We start from the raw sequence: 19,841 nt of genomic DNA, 5'->3' as shown, positions 1-19,841 counted from the left end.
TGAAGCAGAGAGCTGAATGCAGGTGCTCAGCTTGCTGCTTTTTTTTTTTTTTCTTTGTATCCAGTCCAGTATATCCTACCCATGGCATGGTGTGCCTTACTTTAAGGAAGATTCTTTCCTCCTTGGTTAAACCTCTGTAGAGACTCTGTTACAGACATACCCAGAAGTGTGTCTCCTAGGCGACTCCCAATGCAAACAAACTCACCATGGAAGATTCACCGCCATGGGGCCCGAGCTAGTGTAAAAGACACCTGGAACCTTAGGAGTAAAGCGGCAAATTGAGCACTGCCCGGAAGATGGCCACAGCATAACAACATACTGCAATCACTGTTAGGTAAATGCCACTTCTCCTTTAACAAGACAACAAATGTGTTCAGTGGAACTTGAGTCTAAAGTTGCTCCGCTGATGATCTGGACAATTTGATGTTCCGTGTGAGTGAGGGGCTTGGAGGGACCATCTGGAAATGTTTGAAATACAGATTTTCCAAAGAAAGCCCCTCAAGCCAGAAGCTATATCCCAACTCTTTCCATCTGACCACATCAATTCTGCAGGTTGCTTTGGGGATATGGTGTCACCCCAAGATCCACTTCCCTCCTAAACAACTGTAATATGTTTTTAAGATTGTTTTGGGATTCTGAAGGGAAAGCAAACAAACTTCAAGCAATCCATCACAGAGCTGCTTGCTGTGCAAGTATGGGGACAATGTTTAGGATGCATATTAAAAAGCCAGATGTGGTGGCAGTACGCGTATCCCCAGCACTGAGGAGGCAGAGACAGGTTAATCGCTGAGGCTCCATGGCCAGCCAGCCGAGGATACTTGTCAGGTTCTAGGTCAGTGAGAGTCCTAATCTCAACATAGTGGAGAGGATCTAAGGCAGTGGTGGTCAACCTTCCTAATGCTGTGCACACACCCCACACGACCCCACACAAACACGGATGTGCACACAGGCTCAATAATAGACATTTTAAAATCCACTTGATATATTTTGAAAATGGGGGAATCAAAGTAGACGAGGTTAAATTTATAAATACAAAAAAAAGTAACAGAACGGGGTGGGAGTCCTCGGTGGCTCAGCGGTTAAGAGCGTGTACTGCTCTCATAGAAGACCAGGTTGAGTTTTCTGCATCCACATGTGGCCACTCACCTGTAACCATAGCTCCAGCAGCTCTGGCCTTCGTAGGCACACTCATTCATATGGCATTACACACATAAAACTAAATAAAAACTAAAACAATAAAAACCCAGACCCCCACAGAAAAGGACTGTGGAAGAGCAAGGGTAGTTCATCATTAGACAAGCCTTGTGCTTTCAGCATGAAGGAGATATTTGTTGCTTGTTAATATTTTAGAACAGCCAACATGGGGACCCATCGATGGTGGAGGAAGCCATCCCCGCCTAACGACGTACTTGAGCTTCTGTGTCAGTATATTTTTGTTACAATCCATCCCACCTGTGTCTGTCAGTTCCTTTCCCCTCGCCGCCTCCCATGACAAACTGGCTCATGTTTCTGCCGCACACTCTAAGCCAGTTATTAATATCAGCCCAGTGAGCTCTGCATCCACCAGGAGCATATGGTGTTTTTGAGAGGCAGAGCGACCATCCCCGTGACTTTTGGACTTGGCCCGTTGAACCCCTGAACAGTGAGTGCTGGGTTTGTGTTTTTAAGTAGTGTCGCCATAGGAGAGCTTAGTGGGACTCTTGTTTGCTTCTCATAGGAAACAATGGATGGTAAAGCCTGCTGAGACTCACAAAACCGATTTCCACTGCCCGTATTTCAACATCCCTCCAAGTTTTATGAGCCTGATAGGAGAGATGAATGAATTAGAAGCCTACTCCTTGTGTTTCAGCTTTGGCTAATGGCAGGAGAAGTGGGTTATTAATAATACTGGATATAAAGGGCTTGGCTAAGGCATGGAGCTGCAGCTTGACACATCTTCCTCTGTTGCCTCTCCAGATAGAATCCCAGGGCCTCCAAAGGGAGTTTTCACTTACAGGAATCCATGTGGGAGAGCTGGAGGAGGCATGAGGCCCTGCTGTTTTTCCATGGTCTAGGTTTGGGGCAGAGAGGGCCGTCTTGTTGGATGGACCCACTGCTTACTAGTTTCATAACCAAAGGGCTTTATCTTTGCAGCTCTCTTTGTAACGGTTCCTTCTCAGAGGCCTGTGAAGTAGGTCACTGTGTTGGCTGTCTGGCAAGGGAGGATCATGGAATTCAGAGAGCCGGATGGCTTGCCCAGTCCTCCTGAGCAGAGCTGACGACACAGTCCTTCTGGGAAGCCATACACTAGCATAGCTCTCTGTGGAGGTTGTATGAGTTCCATTCCTGAGCACGTGTGCACGTCCAGATAGAATCTTACCAGAAGCATTGTGATGAATTAGAAAGACACAAGTGTGGGCCAGGTAAGGGCAATTGTGAGACTGAATACAGGGACTCAGCCCCTTTCGGCCTCAGTTTCCCCACTTAAGAAATGCAAATTGTTACTTACCTTGCAGGGTTTGGGGTGTCTGCTAATAATGTCTATCACTGGCCATGAACAGTGACAACTATTTTAATATTGCCTAAAAATCCTTCACTCGATGTGTTTTCAGGATCACCTACCATTTCCAATTCAATTGCAGAGCCTCCAAACACCGTGCTTACAGGGAAATATTAGTCTGAAGAAGAAGCTGGTGTTGAACTTTCTCACACTTGATGTCTTTGTTTTCAGAACAATGTGTGCTGCACTCGTGTTGTGAGCGAGTGGGAAGATCCTATCTTGCTTACAACTCGAGACGTAAGGCTACAGCTGGGATCAGAGATAGTGGGGTGGCCCCACCCCAAACCCCTTGCTTAGGGACAACCAGCATCTCCCTGTGTTCCCCTGATGTGCACTTCCATGGAACTCTTTGCTGACACAGCCTAGAACAGAAGATTGTTGGGACTCCGGAGGCAGGATGGGATTTGTGTTTTCCTCTGTACGTTTATACTATGAAAAGGCGTACTGCGTTTCCGCTGTGTAAAGGCACAGTGCTGGGCCAGAACCGCCCATGAGCCATTCACGTGGTGGGAGAAAAAAAATGGTTATTTTATGAGTAACTCCAATAAGAGAGTGGGCTTCTTCGTGATTCAGAACTTTGGGGGACCCCCCCCAACGTGAGTATCATAATCTTCATAATGGCTTGATGAGCGTAGGAAAAAAATGACTTAAAGATAAACCTTGCTGGGCATGGGAGATGATAGCCATGTGCTTGGCACACAAGCATGGGGGCCTGAGCTGAGATCTCCAGTGTCTATACAAAAGTTGAGTGTGGAGGCTGGAAATGGCTCAGTGGTTAAAACCATTTGCTTCTCTTTTACAAAAAGACCCAGGTTCAGTTCCTGGCACCCACATGGTGGCTCACAACCATCTATGACTTCAGTTCTAGGAATCCAATGCCCTCCTCTGGCCTCCGTGGACTCTAGGCATACCCTTGGTGCACAGACGTACCTGCAGGCAAACACCCATATTCAGACAATTTAAAACAAAACAAAAAGAACGGTGTTTGGTGGTGCGAGCCTGTAAACCTAGTGCTGAGAGAGACCATGGAGACAAGCAGATCCTCGGAGTTCACAGGACAGCTAGCCTAGCCAATCAGTGAGTTCTGGGCTCAGTGAGAGACTTTGTTTAAAAAAAAAAAAAAAAAAAAAGACACCTGATATTAACATCTGGCTTCTACACATACATGCACACATAAGCATGCACACTGATACATGTGCACAAACCATGCATGTACCCCCACCCTGCATACATGCACACAAAAATACACCTCACCATCCCTGTAGCCACCAGAATAATTGAGAGTCAACATTGTTGCCAGTCCTGAAGGAAGCCATAGTTTCATTTAAACATGAAATGGTGTTCTCCAACCAGGCCCTCTGCATTCTTAGTTAAATATCTGGAAGCAGCCGGGTGGTGGTGGCGGCGGCGGCGGCGGCGGCGGCGGCGGCGGCGGCGGCGGCGGCGCACGCCTTTAATCCCAGCACTCGGGAGGCAGAGGCATGAGGATCTCTGTGAGTTCAAGGCCAGCCTGGGCTACCAAGTGAGTTCCAGGAAAAGGCGCAAAGCTACACAGAGAAACCCTGTCTCGAAAAACCAAAAAAAAAAAAAAAAAACTGGAAGCTATATAATTATATATTATATATATTCAATATATTATATATAATATATATCCAACATATATTATATATAACATATATATATTATATATTCAATATATATATATATTGAAAAAACATTTTATAACAACAGTGAGCTGTTATAAATGAGCAAACCATGGAAGCAAGCTAAAGCTTTTACCAAGTGCTTTTATGAGAACTCAAGCTCAAGGATTCTCCACTCTCCATTCCTCATTTCCAATCCAGGAATGACATTCATGTGGGCAGCTAAGTTCTGCATAGGACACCCCCACCGTCCCCACCTCCCCCCACCCCCATCACCACCACTACCATCCAGTCCATCCGAATTCCCATACCTGTTTCTTCAACCCACCTGAAGGGTGGCTGGTGGGTGCCCTGTTGCACGCTGGGGCTCTCTTACCAAGCCTGGTACCAAGAGTATCCAACCAAAGCTCAGGGCATTTCATTGGGCCTTGTAAGAGGGCACTCTGGCTGTGAGTCATGGAGAGGGTGGGAACTTAATGGATGATAACATTTTGGCCATCTGGATTGCAGACTGTTTCTAATACCACTCAACAATATCTATGGAAATTAAGGGTCAGTGTACAACTTACTTAGTGGCGAGCATGTAGTGGCTAAAAACCCCCAGCCCTACAGGAGCCCCAGTAGTGGATGAGGAAGAGGACACTTTTATTCATGAGTACAAAAGGGGTTTGTCTGAGGGCCTGCTGACATTCAAGCATCTGAGGCATGTGTGGGATATGATGATGCCATCAAAAGAGAGGTATGATGATTCATATGGGTGAAAGAAAAGGGAGAGAAATGGCTTGGAAGGAAAAGCATGGGCCGAGTGGTGAGAGCCAGGTCCTGGAACCCCTCTGCCCCCTGGCGGCACCTGACAGTCAGGTGGTCCTTCCCAAGTGCTACCAAACTAAAGTAGGGCTTTGCTGACCATGTGTCCATTGGTTTCACCCTTGTAGGGCTCACTCACTCTCTCTCTCTCTCTCTCTCTCTCTCTCTCTCTCTCTCTCTCTCTCTCTCTCTTTGGTTTTTTTTGAGACGGAGTTTCCCTTGTGTAGCTTTGGTGCCTGTCCTGGATCTCACTCTGTAGCCCAGGCTGGCCTTGAACTCACAGAGATTCACCTGCCTCTGCCTCCTGAGTGCTGGGATTAAAGGCGTGCGCCACCACTACCGCCTGGCCCCTCCTAGGGCTTTCTATCCACAGGTCCGCCTGAGCCATACCCTCACTCTTCTCCTGGTTGGGTACTGAGAAAGGCTGGCTTTCTGATTCTGATGATTCATCTCAGTATTTACTGAGCACCACGCAGCATGCTGGGTCCTTGGCTTTTGTTTTTATCAGTCCTGAGAAACTACAGCGGTTAAGCCTATGGCCTTGGTGCCAAACAGATTTCTTTCCAAATCTCATCACAGCTTGTTCAGTATATGACCTTGGAGAGACTATCGATCTCTCCGGGCTTTGGTCTCTCCAACTGAGAGAAGACTAGTGTTAATTTGCAGCTGCTGGTGTTTCATGGGCCTAACATGCAAGTGTGGAGGGTCAGTTCATGCTAGCGATGAAGGAAATCATTCAAGACAGACGTTATTCTCTGTTCTCCCAGAGAAAGGAACATCCCTCTTGCAAAGACTACAGAGCCAGCCAGGATCTAAACCAGTTCCATCCAGCTCCAGATCCTCCTCTTTTTCCCTTCTTCGTGTTCACTGCCCAAATGTGGCCAAATATGTCTTTGTTTTTAGTTGAAGTTTGCTTTGTCAGATTTGTTGTGTGACCCTGACCTGCCAGATTATTTCCTGTCTTCCCTCCTGTTTTATATTACATTGAGCTTTCTGGTTATATGTTGGCTTGAATAAAAAACGCAGGGGCAGGGGGATAGGGGGGTAGGTGACAAACGCAGATTCTTTACAAATAATGAACTCTGGTGAAACACAGACCAACTACTTTAAATGTCAAAAGGTTGCTAGGCAGTTGTGGCTCCAGCTTTGAAAACAATGACCAGTGACCCTGACCAAGTCTGTACCTCTCAAGATCTCATGTGTCAAATGAAAGGATGATGAAAAATGAAATAGCATTCTGGTGCCAGCATCTCTTTAATACTTTCAGTACTAATTATTTTTCTTAGCTCAAAAGATGAAAATCACCTTGAAATTATGTCATAATCAGTAAGCAGGCTACAGCAATCAGGACTGCAATAATTTAATGCCGTAGGAACTTCCTTTATTTTCATACATGTTTTCTCCTATCCAAGGTTCAACAAAACCTTTGCTCTGTATTAAGTCCCTCTCTATGATATGATTCAACTCTGGGCATCCTTGAATGGGGCCATAGTTAGCCAAGAAAATACAGCTTGAGCTGACAGTTCAGAAGTTCATAGAACCCACGAAATCTACTTACTATTGAAAGTGCATACATTTCCAGTGAATTCCCAGACCACTTGAATTTGGGGATCTTAGTGGCTGCAAATCTCAAATGTACCATATAATGAATTGCAGGCCCTGACAGTCCCATGCCAAATGTTTGTGTCCTGCCAACAACCTTATTCAGTTTCCCAGGTACATGCAAGCATGAGAGAGAGAGAGAGAGAGAGAGAGAGAGAGAGAGAGAGAGAGAGAGAGAGAGAGAGAGAGCAAAAACATCTTAACAGATTTTCATTGGATTTCTCAAGTTCAAAAAGACAGTCTTAGTGAACATAACCCTCACTAGAATGCCAAGCACTTTCCAAATTAAGACAAGTTGAACATACTCAGCTTTGGAGTTTTTCTTGTTTAAACGATTTTCTGAGAAAGGTAGTCTATGTTTTTCCCACTGTGATTTTCTTCTGAACAAGACCATTAAGTCTTCCAAGTAGGTGTCTATTTTAAACACAGTTATGACGTCAACACTTGTTGAAAACCAGTTAGTGTCACAGACTGTTGGTCCTGTTCCCCAGGATCATCAGTACAGTGGCTCCACCTTCTAGGAACCTGGACCCACTACTCTAGGGTCATGTAGGTGACAGCCATGGCTTGGTAAATGTTTCTGATAAACGCAATATCAGTTCTGCCTGAGCTTAGAATGGAGCACAGAAGAAGTCATGCTGCGTCTCCAGGTGGAGAAGAGTCTGAGCAGTTCTGTGTGTTTTGGTCCTGAGCCTGTGAGTGTTTGGCTGAAGGGCAATGTGCTAGGCTATAACTAATAATTATTGCTATCGGGTCTGTTTCCTAGACACAAATATTCATTGCATTCTCTCTTCATCCTACAAGGAAGATGCTCTTCCCACCTCAGGTTACAGAAGTGCTAGCTGATGCTAGGGGGTCAGTGTCACTGGCTGAGGTCCCACGGCAAGAGGTGGACACGAAGCTCAAATCTCGTCAGTCTGAACCCAGGTCTTTCAACCACCATGGCCTATAGTCATTCTCTAGGTCTCATGAATGTTCAGGAGAGGACCCAGGAGGGAAGCCCTCCAGGTGTAAGGGACAATGGTGACGAACAAGATGACAAACAATATCTGGCGGCCTCCTCATATGATCCTAGCCCTTGGGAGGTACAGGAAGATTGTCAGTTTGAGGCCAGCCTGGGCTACAACTGGAGCCCAAGGCCGATCTGAACTGCAAGGAGACGTGAAGCCAAACAAAACAACTTACTCGCAGCTGACCTCATTGTGAGGCCGTGACCGTGACCTGTGGTCTCGGCATGTCCCACTGGTTGAGGGCAGACTGCCTGAATGTGAGTCAAATAACTCTTCACTGCTGTAAAGATAGTCTGGAAAATTCAGGACTGTTAGGCTCCAAGTGCACCGCTCTGTCCCACAGGCCATTCACACTTATGGAGAGGAACTGCTCCAGCCAAGGAACGTGGCTATTAGAGTCATCTAGTCTGACCAGTTTCCCCTGCAATTATGACCCTTTCTGAAGCAATGTCTCATCGGAAAGCGGGACCCAGTCGGTGGAGATGAAAGTGGGAAGTCTGGAGGCTAGTGTCCTGGGTATGTCTGGACCCACCCCAGGAGGCTGGCAGCCATGGACCATTTAGTGTCCCACAGCTCTCCAGAGTCCATGGAAGGGCCCACCTCGCTGCAGACCCTCAGGGAATGGCACTCAAAGTTTCCTGCAATGGCATTTCTCTCTCTTTTCTTTTTTCCTTCGGAGCTGAGGACCGAACCCAGAGCCTTGAGCTTGCTAGGCAAGTGCTCTACCACTGAGCTAAATCCCCAGCCCCAAGAGTGGCATTTCTCAGGGCTCTCACTCTTCGACTTGTGTCTCAAGGGAACTTTGGTGAGTATTATCTTAGCCGTAGGATGTTGATGAAGACGCAGAATAGGGTTAGAAAGCCCTTATCAAAAAGAAATATTTTTGCAGCCGTGACTCGCGTGTTTAAGACTCTTCACTGAATCAAAGGAAAAGTGTTTTTCTTTTGGTAGTAAAAGAGACTCCAAGCATGTGCTGTTCTTTGCCTTAACAACAACAACAACAACAATAACAACAACAACAAAGTCCACAACTAAGGAAGGGGAAAGTGATGATTGAATGAAAAGAGTAACCTAGAAAAGCTATTATGTCAGAGAGGGTTTTTGTTTGCTTATTTTGCTGGGGGACCAAAATAGTTAGAAAACATATTTTTCTTGTGGGTCCCAGGAATCAGTATTATTTCCATATAAAAATCAGATATTTGTGGTTTTGAGGCAAGGGCTTGCAAGCTGGGAGCAGCAGGAAGGAGAAGAAACTAATCGTTGGGAACCAGGAGCCAGCATCCCTTTCCATCCGCCTCACTCTCTTTGGAGGATGCCACTGGCCCAGCTGCCCAGTAGACAAATGAACCTGGCAAGGGATTACATTATTTGCGCCAATATTTTGATGGAGTCAATGGACAACTTCATAGTTTGTAAGACTCCGTTATCTATTATCTCTTAAATTTTTAATAAAACAGTCTATCAGATGCTCCACAAACTCCCCTTGGCCTCTGAAAATGGGGAAAAGACAAGCAGAAGTGTTCATGATGGGGGTGGGTTATTTTTGTGCTTCTATAGAAAATAAACTTGGCCCCAAATAACCTTGAATGTCATATCAGAAATCAAAGATCCTGTCCTATGATTTTAAAATACATTTGAGATAAGAACAAGATCTGGAGAGGTTGATAAGACATGCAGCAAAAATACACATCAATTTCAAACAAGTCAGCAAGTTAAAAACTCTGCTGGAACTCACAGATTGAAAAACAACAACTAGGAAGTATTTTCTCCTGAAAAATTGATGCTACTAAATAGCTTACTCCCAGGAATACTCATTATATCCCAAAGCAGAAAAAGAAATTGATATCAAAGGATTGTGATAGTCAGCATTTTAATCCACAGTAAAATCTGTGTGTGTGTTCATGCTGACAGTTGATACTGGGACAAACAAGTTTGTATCTACCAGGGATTCAGATCTGGACTCAAGGGGAAGAGCCAAACAGGACATGGCCAAGTTCCTGTTTGTCGTGGGTGTTTTGAATGAAATGGGAACATGTTTGCTCGGTGATTTTATCGATCTATCTTCATGGGAGCATCTCACTGACTAATGTTCTTTTTGTTCCTGTTTGCTATAGTGATAGTTTCAACAAAATCAATCAATATGGACTACTTTTAATTTAACAGAGCAGGAAGAAGGCTGCCAGCGAAATTACTTTTTCTGGTTACCTAAGATTGTAGGAGCAATAGCCTTCTGCCTAAATGGACCTGAGAAATGGAAACAGCTGAAAGATGGGAATCACCCATGGGCCTTCCAACTAAGCATAGATATGCTGACCTTTTGTGTGTATTGCCTTTTCCCCCCTCAATACTTCAATTATGAAGTCCACTTAAATACAGAAGGGTGCACACAAAACTCATATGCACAGGGTTTCCTTATTTCCTTTTATTATGTGTGTGTGGGGGTGGTGTGTGTATGATTTTTATTTGTTTTTTTTTTTTTATCTTTTTGTGTTTTTGAGAAAAGGTCTAGCTATATAGCTCAGGCTGGCCTGGAGCCTTCTATGTAGCCCAAGCTAGCCTCAAACTTATGATCTACCCATACCATGCTCTCTGTATGGGATAACCAAATCATTTAAAAGTGATCGTGAGTGTACTGACAAGAAAGGAAACCTGGCTAGAAACTCTTCCCATCCCTCTTCTTTACCTCTGCCCTGTGATGGGTGATCTTGACTGTTAACGTGAGTGTATTTGGAACTACCTGGAGACGCACCCTGGGCATATTTTTTAAAATGCTTTCAAAGAGGTTTAATGAAGAGAGAAGACCAACCCAGAATAGGGATGGTCACAGACTGAATTCAAAGGAGAAAATGAGTTGAGGACCAGTATACATGTCTCTTTGCTTCTTGACTTCAGTTACAGTATGACCAGCTATTTCATGCTCCTGCCTTACCATGATGGACTGTATCCCCTCCAACCATGAGTTCTAATAAAACCCACTCCCTTATGTTGCTTCTTGTCATGTATGTTTGTCGTTTATTTATACTCTTTTGGGGAACCCACTACACAGCTCCCAAATAAATCACACACAGAGGCTTATTCTTAATTATGAATGCCTGGCCTTAGCTTGGCTTGTTTCTAGCCAGCTTTTCTTAACTTTAAATTATCCCATCTACCTTTTGCCTCTGGGCTTTTCCTGTTCTCTTACTTCTGTAAACCTTACTCTTGCTCTGTGGCTTGCTGTGTAGCTGGGTGACTGTCCCCTGGAGTCCTCCTCTGGCTACTTCTTTTTCCTCCCAGATTTCTCCTTTTATATATTCTCTCTGCCTGCCAGCCCCGCCTATCCCTTCTCCTGCCTTGCTATTGGCCGTTCAGTTCTTTATTAGACCAATCAGGTGTTTTAGACAGGCAAAGTAAGACAGCTTCACAGAGTTAAACAAATGCAACATAGACAAAGGTAACTAACGCACCTTAGAATAATCTTCTACAACATACGTTGTTGCGGCAAGGAGAACATTAACTCAGGATCCATTCCTTTCTTCATATTTACCCTTTCAGCCATTATTGACCACACACATACTCCTCAACTGGGCATGGTGCCCAAACTCTCTACCTTGGGTAAAAGTGCTGACACTGAGTGTTTGCTCTTGTGCCTTGCTTTGTGAGGTCCGATTTTGTCTTTGAAGGTTCATCCTAGTCTTGTCTATCACTGTAGTTTAATTGTCATTGTGGTATGACATTCCATTTCATGTCTATGCCACCCACCATTTATCTCTGCCACCCTAGTTGTAGGGAGCACAGAAAGCCCTGAGTGAGTGAAGTCCTGAGGGAATGCATACTGTCAACATGGGCATAGCCATGTCAAGGACCTGAGAGCCTCAGACCCATGAGGAAAATAGCAAAGCCTTCTCCCCTGGAGTGAGGCTTAGGGGACAATGGTATGTGCTCTGTGTGTGGATGGTGATAGTGTGTGCAGACTGTTTGCTGCAGCTTTCTCTCCCTGGATGTTTAGAGCATGAAGACTGGTCCCCTACAGAGTGCCCTTACTGCAATTTGTTAAACCTGTCCCCTTGATTCAGCTGTATACCATAACCCTGCTTCCTTGTCTGTCTGTATGCAGTAACCCCTCCTCCTTGTCTATCTGTCTGTAATGACCCCACCTCTCTTCTCCACTCCATATAGATACCCTGAGTTTCTGGAATGCTGTGGTTTCTCCAGCAAAGAACCCAGACCACCTGATCACAGCTTGTCTGTGTTTGTGTCCGTATCTGTTTTCTCTTCATTCCCTTACTGCCCAGTCAGGTCCAAGGCCCTAGAAGCCATGCATGGACGTGGCACTTGTCCATGGACTAGGCATTTGTATTGTCTCCAAGTTAAAGGTGCTATGAAGATCATGTGGATACATGCTTTTCTGAAGGAAGCCATGTGGTTCTCTCAAAGAGTAGGATGCATAAGAGTATAAACATGGTATGTACTCACTCATAAGTGGATACTAGATATAAAGCAAAGAACAATCAGACTGCAACCCACAGAAACAGTGCTATGGGATGTTCTGTATGTCCTGTGGGAGCCCGTTCTTGGGTTCCTCGTGGCTTTACCCAGAAGGTCCGCATAGAGGATGATTAGGACCATGGGCCTGAGTGCAGGTGTCTGAGATGGTCTGCACTTGGCTGTGCTGTGGGATGGTCTGTTTGTCAAGTTGCTCTGATTGGTCAATAAATAAAACACTGATTGGCCCATGGCTAGGCAGGAAGTATAGGCGGGACTAACAGAGAGGAGAAATAAAAGAACAAGAAGACAGAAAGAGTCACTGCCAGCTGCCACCCTGACAAGCAGCATGAAAAGATGCCGGTAAGCCACGAGCCACGTGGCAAGGTATAGATTTATAGAAATGGATTAACTTAAGCTATAAGAACATTTAGCAAGAAGCCTGCCATGGCCATACAGTTTGTAAGCAAAATAAGTCTCTGTGTTTTCTTGGTTGGGTCTGAGTGGCTGAGGGACTGGTGGATGACAAAGATTTGTCCTGACTGTGGGCAAGGCAGGAAAATTCTAGCTACAAACCAGGAAGGCTATATAGCAGGGGGAACCCTAGGATGACTGTGGCTTATAAAAAGTTTTGGTTTTACTCAATCACTAGGCAAGCCTCAGTGAAACATTTCACTATTAGGATAAGAATTTGTGCTGAATCAAGCTGATAATAGATAAATAAATAAATAAATAAATAAATAAATAAATAAATAAATAAATAAATAAATATTAAAAAAACAAAAATCCACTCAGGTTGTCATCCCCCCACCCCCACCCCCCAAAAAAGAGTATACAGGGTATTGTGACCACTGTAAAATATTTAAGCATCATCGTCTAAGTGGTGTTTCTATGACTTCATGTGTATATTAACCATCATTTTAATGGATATATTATGCTCTATCCATGGCTGAATAATAGTTTAGTTACCATCTTATTTTCCAATTTATCTTATATAATTAAAATAATTTAAAATTCACCTGTATGTATTTGCTTATAAAACACATTAAAAATGTTAAATATGTGATTTATTTCTCTTGACCTTGACCTATTTGCCGGATGTGGAATCGAGATGGAGATCCTGCACCCCAAGCTCTCAAACTTCCTGTCAGGCCCCCAAACTGGAAGATTCCAAGTCTGATTCTGACGGGCTGGGTTGCAATAAAAGGGTGGGTATGCTAAGAGCACTGTTTATAGGTGCTATATATTGAAACATGAATGAACTTTGGGTGTAGACTCAGAGCCCACACCCAACATATATCGTGTCTATAAAAAGATTCAAAATCTGAAGAGAAAGAAATATGAGAATTCACTGGTCCCAATAACTTTTGAAAAGAGGTAACTCAACCTGTACAGAGAAATAGCTTATTGGAGAGCTGGGATATGATGATTGGGGCAGGACCCCCCCCCCCCCCCCGCCGCAGTGAGCAATGTTGAGTACAGTGTCTTAATATTCAAGACATAAAGTATGCAAAGGATAATTAAATGGTTGAAGGTGCAGTGGCCATATTTTACAGCCATTTGTTTGTTTGTTATAAGTCCACCTTCCTATTTTTTACTTTGTAAAATTTATAATATTTAAAAATCAACCCTGTAATCTTGTAAGCTATGGTCTCTTACATGGAGATTGTATTTGTTCAACTATAACTTCAAGGGATTTATTTCCTTAGAAAGTGTGGTGGATGTTTGCCCTACAAGGGAAATCCTTCAGTTTGGCTTAATATTTCTATTAAGTTTTCAGTTTCTAAGCCACCCAATTCTGTCTTAAAATATAATTAAGATGTCCTCTTCTCCCGTCTTCAACATCCTCCCTGTCTTCTTCTTCTTGAGACAGGGTTTCTTTGTGTAGCTTTGAAGCCTGTCCTGGATCTTACTCTGTAGACCAGGCTGGCCTTGAACTCACAGAGTTCTGCCCCTGGGATTAAAGGCGTGCACTACCACCGCCTGGACTCCTCCCTGTGTTCTTTAACATCCTATAGCAATTTCCAATGCAGGCGACTGCGACTCTGTTTGCCGAACCACTTTGGAGTCCAATTAAACCTTCCATGTGCTTTGACACAGGAACCGAGGTTGCTAGGAGATCACCTGTGCCCGCAGCACCCTGGTCCAGCGAGAGCAGGAGAGGAGAGTTGGAGGGTAGAGCTGAGCTGCCTGCCACTACCCGAGGATCTCAGGTGAGAAACGAGTCTCTCTCGCCATCCCTCTGTCTCTCAAGCACCCACCTATTACTCTTTCTTTTCTGATTTTGGGAAGAATGGAAAGGCCTCCAAGGGAGCCCTGACTGAGGACACCCAGGCTGAAGGCTCAGGCTATGGGAGGGAGGGGAAGGTTCCTCACCAACCTGTGCGTCATTCTTGCCCCTCCCCCGCTTTGGCTGAAACACAGGCAAAAGAAATTGTTGCGTGAAGAAAAGACTCCAGGTGCTTACTGTTGCCAGTGACGGCTGCCTAACTCTGATAAGATGTTCCCTTCTGTGAGAATGCAGAATGGAGCCAGTTGTAACAGAAATCAATGAAGATTCCTCAAAGTGGGAGGAGATTTGAGCTCAGCATTCATCTGTCTCCTTAGTCCTCACCTTGCCCTTTTTAGTTTTGAGTGAAAAAGTGACCGATGACATGGCTGACCATGCAAATCTTGCCACTCGGTTAAGGTATTTGTGGTCATTTGAGAGGGTGTACAGAAGTCTCAGTTTAAGGCTTGGAAACGGGTTCATTTGCCTGCTTGTTTTCTGGAAAGGAAGTTAAGAATGGTGTTAACCTCTCCACTAGATGCTCAGTTAAAACGTTCCTGCAGTGTGGAAAACCAATCACATGTAAGCACTGGTTGAGATTCCAGCTATACAAAACAAAACGAAACAGGCACAAGTTTCTATAACCCGGAGATGTGGAGGGAAAGAAACATGATGGTATTCTACTCGGTGGCCAGAACACACGAGAGAGGTCTGGAGGAAAGTTCCCGAAATCAGAAAGGCCCTGTGCCATTCATTTTTGAAGGATGTTTCCACTATTTGCATCTCCCATCTGCTTCTCTCGTGGGAATCCCAGTTAGCGAGTTAGATAGCATAAAAAGAGAATGCTCATTATGGAAGTCTCGCGACCCATTCCTTGCAGAGAGAAAGGCAAGTTTGGCATCCAGAAGAACAACTCATGGCTGGGGCTGGAGAGATGATGGATGCAGGGGTGCTCTTTCAGGGGACCCCAGTTCAGTACTCAGAACTAAATCAAATGGTCCCCAACTGTCTATAACCCCAGCTACAGGGGATCCAAATCCCCTTCCGGCCCTGAAGGGACTGCACTCACGTGCACATACCTAAACACAGACATGCATAAATTTTGAAAAGTTAAATCTTAAATCTTACAACAATAACAAAAACCAGTGGCTATGACATAAAGTCTCCAAAGTGAGTAGGAGAAAAAATATTTTAGTTCACTGGTTGACTACAGATAGGTAGAGCATCCGCTGTAAGGCTTCACTAAAGAAATAAGGCATGTACATATGTACTGCAGGATGCTGATTGTCCTCTTTCTATTTTTTAGGGAGCAAGAAGACCCAAAAATGAGTGGTAAAAACTGGATATTAATTTCTACTACTTCACCCCAAAGCCTGGAAGATGAAATTCTGGGGCGACTTCTGAAAATTCTATTTGTTTTGTTTGTTGACTTAATGTCCATTATATATGTCGTTATAACTTCCTAAAAACCCGACTTTCTTTACTCCATGTGTACGTTTCCAACGAAATCCCAGTGAATAAAGATCTACATTTTAATGTGATGAGTGGCATTAAGCTGGTGACATCACCAATTTATTCTAGAAACTAGACTTTAGATTGAACACAATATAATGAGTTTCTTAGTTCTTTATGGTTTACAAATAAGATTCACATAAATTGAAGTGGGATTTCTTTTTGTGGAACTTTCACACTATTAAGAATAAAACAGTGTCTAGGAATGGTAGCACATACCTTTAATCCCAGCACTCGGGAGGGAAAGGCAGGTGGATCTCTGTGAGTTCAAGGCCAGCCTGGTCTACAGAGTGAGTTCCAGGACAACCAAGGCTATAGAGAGAGACCTTGTCTCACCTCCCCCCAAAAAAGGAATACAACATTAATTTTTTTTTTCTTTGAATGTCATTGTTACTTAGAGTAAAGCTGGTAGAGAAGTTGACTTTTTAAGGGTGTATACCATCTATTTAGGGGGTTGTGCATGTGTGGGGGCAATGAGTGAATCCATGCTTGTGCCTAGAGCCGGAGGATGGCTTTGGGTGTGCTCCTCTAGGGCTCCCCATCTTGTGTTTTGAGACAGTGTCTCTCATTGATCCTAGGAACTCACTGTTTTTGCTAGACTGACTACTCGGGGAGCTGTCCACAATCCTCCTGTCCTCCAGTGCTAGGGTCACAGACATGTCTTCCCTGACAGCCCTAGTATCTTAACTTAGGATCCATGCTTGCATGTCAAGCACATTGAGTTTGCCCATCAAGTCATCTTTCTGGGCCCTGTGTAATAGTTTAAATGAGAAATGTCCTCATAGGATATTTGAGTACCTGGTCCCCAATTGGTGGCGCTCCTTTCAGATGTTTCAAAGGGGTGTGTCTCAAATATTTATATTCTCCCCCCCCCCAACTTCTTATTCACTCTCTGCTTCGTGGTTGGAGTTAAAGATTCGATCACTTGAAATCTTCCTCTTGCTACCATGCCTGCCTGCTGCCATGCCTCCGCCACTCATGATGGCATAAGCCTTTGAACCATGAGCCAAGTAAACGCCCCCTTCTATAAGTTGCCTTGGTCATGGAGTTTTATCACAGCAACACAGAAGTAACACGTTGTCATGTTTTTAACACAGCAAGCTTACACCTAACATCCCAGAAGCATTACCTATCTAAAGCATGCAATGTAACAACAGACTAGGTTCATTAAAAAATGCAAACATGTGCCGGGCGGTGGTGGCACACGCCTTTAATCCCAGCACTCGGGAGGCAGAGGCAGGCGGATCTCTGTGAGTTCGAGGCCAGCCTGGGCTACCAAGTAAGTTCCAGGAAAGGCGCAAAGCTACACAGAGAAACCCTGTCTCAAAAAACAAAAACAAACAAACAAAAAAAAATGCAAACATGCACACTTACACATGCTTACAAACTAATAGGAACATGTTTTTTTCTTAACACTGTACAATTAAATAAGAAATATTCCCACCAACACATACATAAGAGCTAGGAACAGAAATGCTTGAGAGAAGCTGGGCAGTGGTGGAACACACCTTTAATCCCAGCACTCAGAAGGCAGAGGCAGGTGGATCTCTGTGAGTTCAAGGCCAACCTGGTCTACAGAGTTAGTTCTAGGCAGCCAAGGCTACACAAAGAAGCTCTGTCCTGAAAAACAGACAAGCAAATGCTTGAAAGAGAGTCTGAGTAAAGAGGAACTCACGGGAAAAGAAGATAAACAGACTAAAGTCTGTGTTAAACAGCTGCTGAATGGTGTTTACCGTAGGCTTACAATCACTCAAGGAAACAGGTGTATTCTGTCTATGTTGAGCCAATGAAGAAACTGTATCTCAGAGGATGTGTGCCAGCTTGAGGCCAAAGTGAGGATGTGGCAAAGCAAGGCCTTGATCCACAATATCATATTCCCTCCAAAGGTAAATAAAAGTACATGAATAGGATAAGCTTATTAAAACCAAATCTGTGCTTGCCCTTTTCTTTTCCCCCACTCTGGTCTGTTGCTGTATTTTATGTGTCATTGTCCTGATTTATTGTCTCATTGCCCATTTGAAAATCTTTCATCAAGAAAAAAAGTTAAATTTACCCTTTACCCACAGCCCACCTGTCAGTGTACTCTTTCTTTGTTTTCTTAATTTCTGAATTTTCTAACAGTTGGTATTAAAATATACCCTTTGGATTATTTGTTTAAAGGCCTTTGAAAAACAAAGGTCTGTCCTTTAGACCCTGGTTTTTGTTTTGTTTTGTTTTGTTATTAGACACACACAGGCTTCACAAAACTGTGATTTCTTCCAAGGGATGGCTGTCTTCTCAGATTTGGTCTAGTCTTTAATGCAAGGTTTCATAAGAGGCCTAACGAAGTGTGAAAGGAATTGGACCTTTGAGACATCTTCCCCAGCTGTCTCTTACCTAACCTTTCTGAGATGTTGGATATTTAACCAGGGAACCAAGAGAGACAAACTGGGCATGACATGAAAACTAACAAGGTCCTACTCTTTTTCAACACTGTATTTTCAGACTCCTTCATATGAGTGTTCCTCCTGTATACGAGGGATATTTCTGCATGTTAGGGTCCTCTTCTGAATACAAGGGCTGCCTCTGCATGTAAAGGGTCTCCTGCATACAAGGGCTGCTTCTGCACATAAAGTCTCTTGTATAATAGGGTTCCTGCATACGAGGGCTTCTGAATATGAGGGTCCTCTCTTGGAGAAGTAATGTGTTTCTCATCAACCACCTAACTGGGTTTTCTCAGAGCCCATAACAGGTCACTGACAGCTAGGTAAAGTTGCCCTGCATTCAAGCACTTGTTTCCTGTCCCTGGGATCACCTTTCTGCTATAGACTATTCATCAGAAACATGGTATTGCCGGGCGGTGGTGGCGCACGCCTTTAATCCCAGCACTCGGGAGGCAGAGCCAGGCGGATCTCTGTGAGTTCGAGGCCAGCCTGGGCTACCAAGTGAGTTCCAGGAAAGGCGCAAAACTACATAGAGAAACCCTGTCTCGAAAAACCAAAAAAAAAAAAAAAAAAAAAAAAAAAAAGAAACATGGTATCTAGAGCTGGGTGGTGCAGGTATGAGTCCTGACTTGACTTCTTAGAGTTCAATTACCCCATGTCTTAGCTTCCTTTCATCTGGGATAAGTGTCTGTGTCCCAGGTTTGTAGAGAAAATAAAGGGAGATAGATGTCAGGCTCTGAGAGTTTCTCAGCACAGGGCCTGGCATAAGGCAAAAGGGTTTCTTCAGAGGTTGTCGTTATTGTCTTCTAGTTACTAGAGTCTAGTGGGAAAGTGACGTATCTTCCTGCAAGCCTCAGTCACCTCGCCTACTCTCCCTCCTCCCTACATGCAGAACGACCTCCCAGTCATAGGTTGGCGCTGATGGGTTCCTTCCTCTGCCGTTTCTGAACCTAGCAGTTACAAGTAGGCGTCACCATGGGCCTTCAGAGAAGGAAAGAGATAGGAGAGGCACTCTTTCCCGGCAAGCAAGTAGATCATAACCTGTCAAATGGAAGCTTTGTCACTGTGCATGGGTCGCCTCCCCCCACGCTTCAAACATACTCCAATTCTTTCTGCCGGGTGTGGGGCCGGGCAGCCAGGTCGAAGGAGCAAGACACATGCTCGCTCTCGTGGACTTCATAGTCTAGTGGGGCAGCTGAGTGAGGACTCAACAGAGCAATGCCTGGGGACTGTTAGGACACGCGTGAGAACATCGTGGGGGATGGTTCAAGGACTCAGCAGCAGCTTCTGGAAGCTTGTGAGTTACATCTCACCCTGGAGCCTCCGAACCCCCTTGGATCCTGAACCTGCACTGTAAAAGGATCCTCAGTGGTCCGTGTGTGGCATGAGTGGTGTGTGTGTGTGTGTGTGTGTGTGTGTGTGTGTGTGTGTGTGTGTGTGTCTAGCAAGTAGTTTAAGAGTCATTCCAGCTGCTGGACAGTGGTGCTGCCTCTGGGCAGGAGGCTTAGTCACCCTGAGTCTCATGGTGCTCTCATGTTGGACAAGGAAGGAAGGGAGGGGCAGAGGAAGGAA

The 19,841-nt window shown here is 44.6% G+C and overlaps 1 protein-coding gene across 2 annotated transcripts; it reads left to right on the top strand.

Moving 5' to 3' along the window:
• Positions 1 to 1,245: 1,245 nt before the first annotated feature.
• Mrln (myoregulin) lies at positions 1,246 to 15,875 on the top strand. 2 transcript variants are annotated; one of them, XM_028877207.2, is made up of 3 exons: positions 1,246 to 1,642; positions 14,166 to 14,278; positions 15,641 to 15,875. In XM_028877207.2, exon 3 carries the CDS (start codon positions 15,660 to 15,662, stop codon positions 15,798 to 15,800), a length of 141 nt encoding a protein of 46 aa, XP_028733040.1. In that variant the 5' UTR covers positions 1,246 to 1,642; positions 14,166 to 14,278; positions 15,641 to 15,659; the 3' UTR covers positions 15,801 to 15,875. The 2 variants fall into 2 exon arrangements, with proteins under 2 accessions (XP_028733040.1, XP_037055789.1); XM_037199894.1 differs by lacking the exon at positions 1,246 to 1,642 and adding an exon at positions 13,178 to 13,273.
• The last annotated feature ends 3,966 nt before the right edge of the window (positions 15,876 to 19,841 follow it).

The sequence above is a fragment of the Peromyscus leucopus genome, chromosome 16_21, assembly GCF_004664715.2.
Source record: "Peromyscus leucopus breed LL Stock chromosome 16_21, UCI_PerLeu_2.1, whole genome shotgun sequence".
NCBI classification, from domain to species: Eukaryota; Metazoa; Chordata; class Mammalia; order Rodentia; family Cricetidae; genus Peromyscus; species Peromyscus leucopus.
The sequence above is the reverse complement of the archived record's forward strand: the minus strand, read 5'-3'. Positions and strand labels throughout refer to the sequence as shown.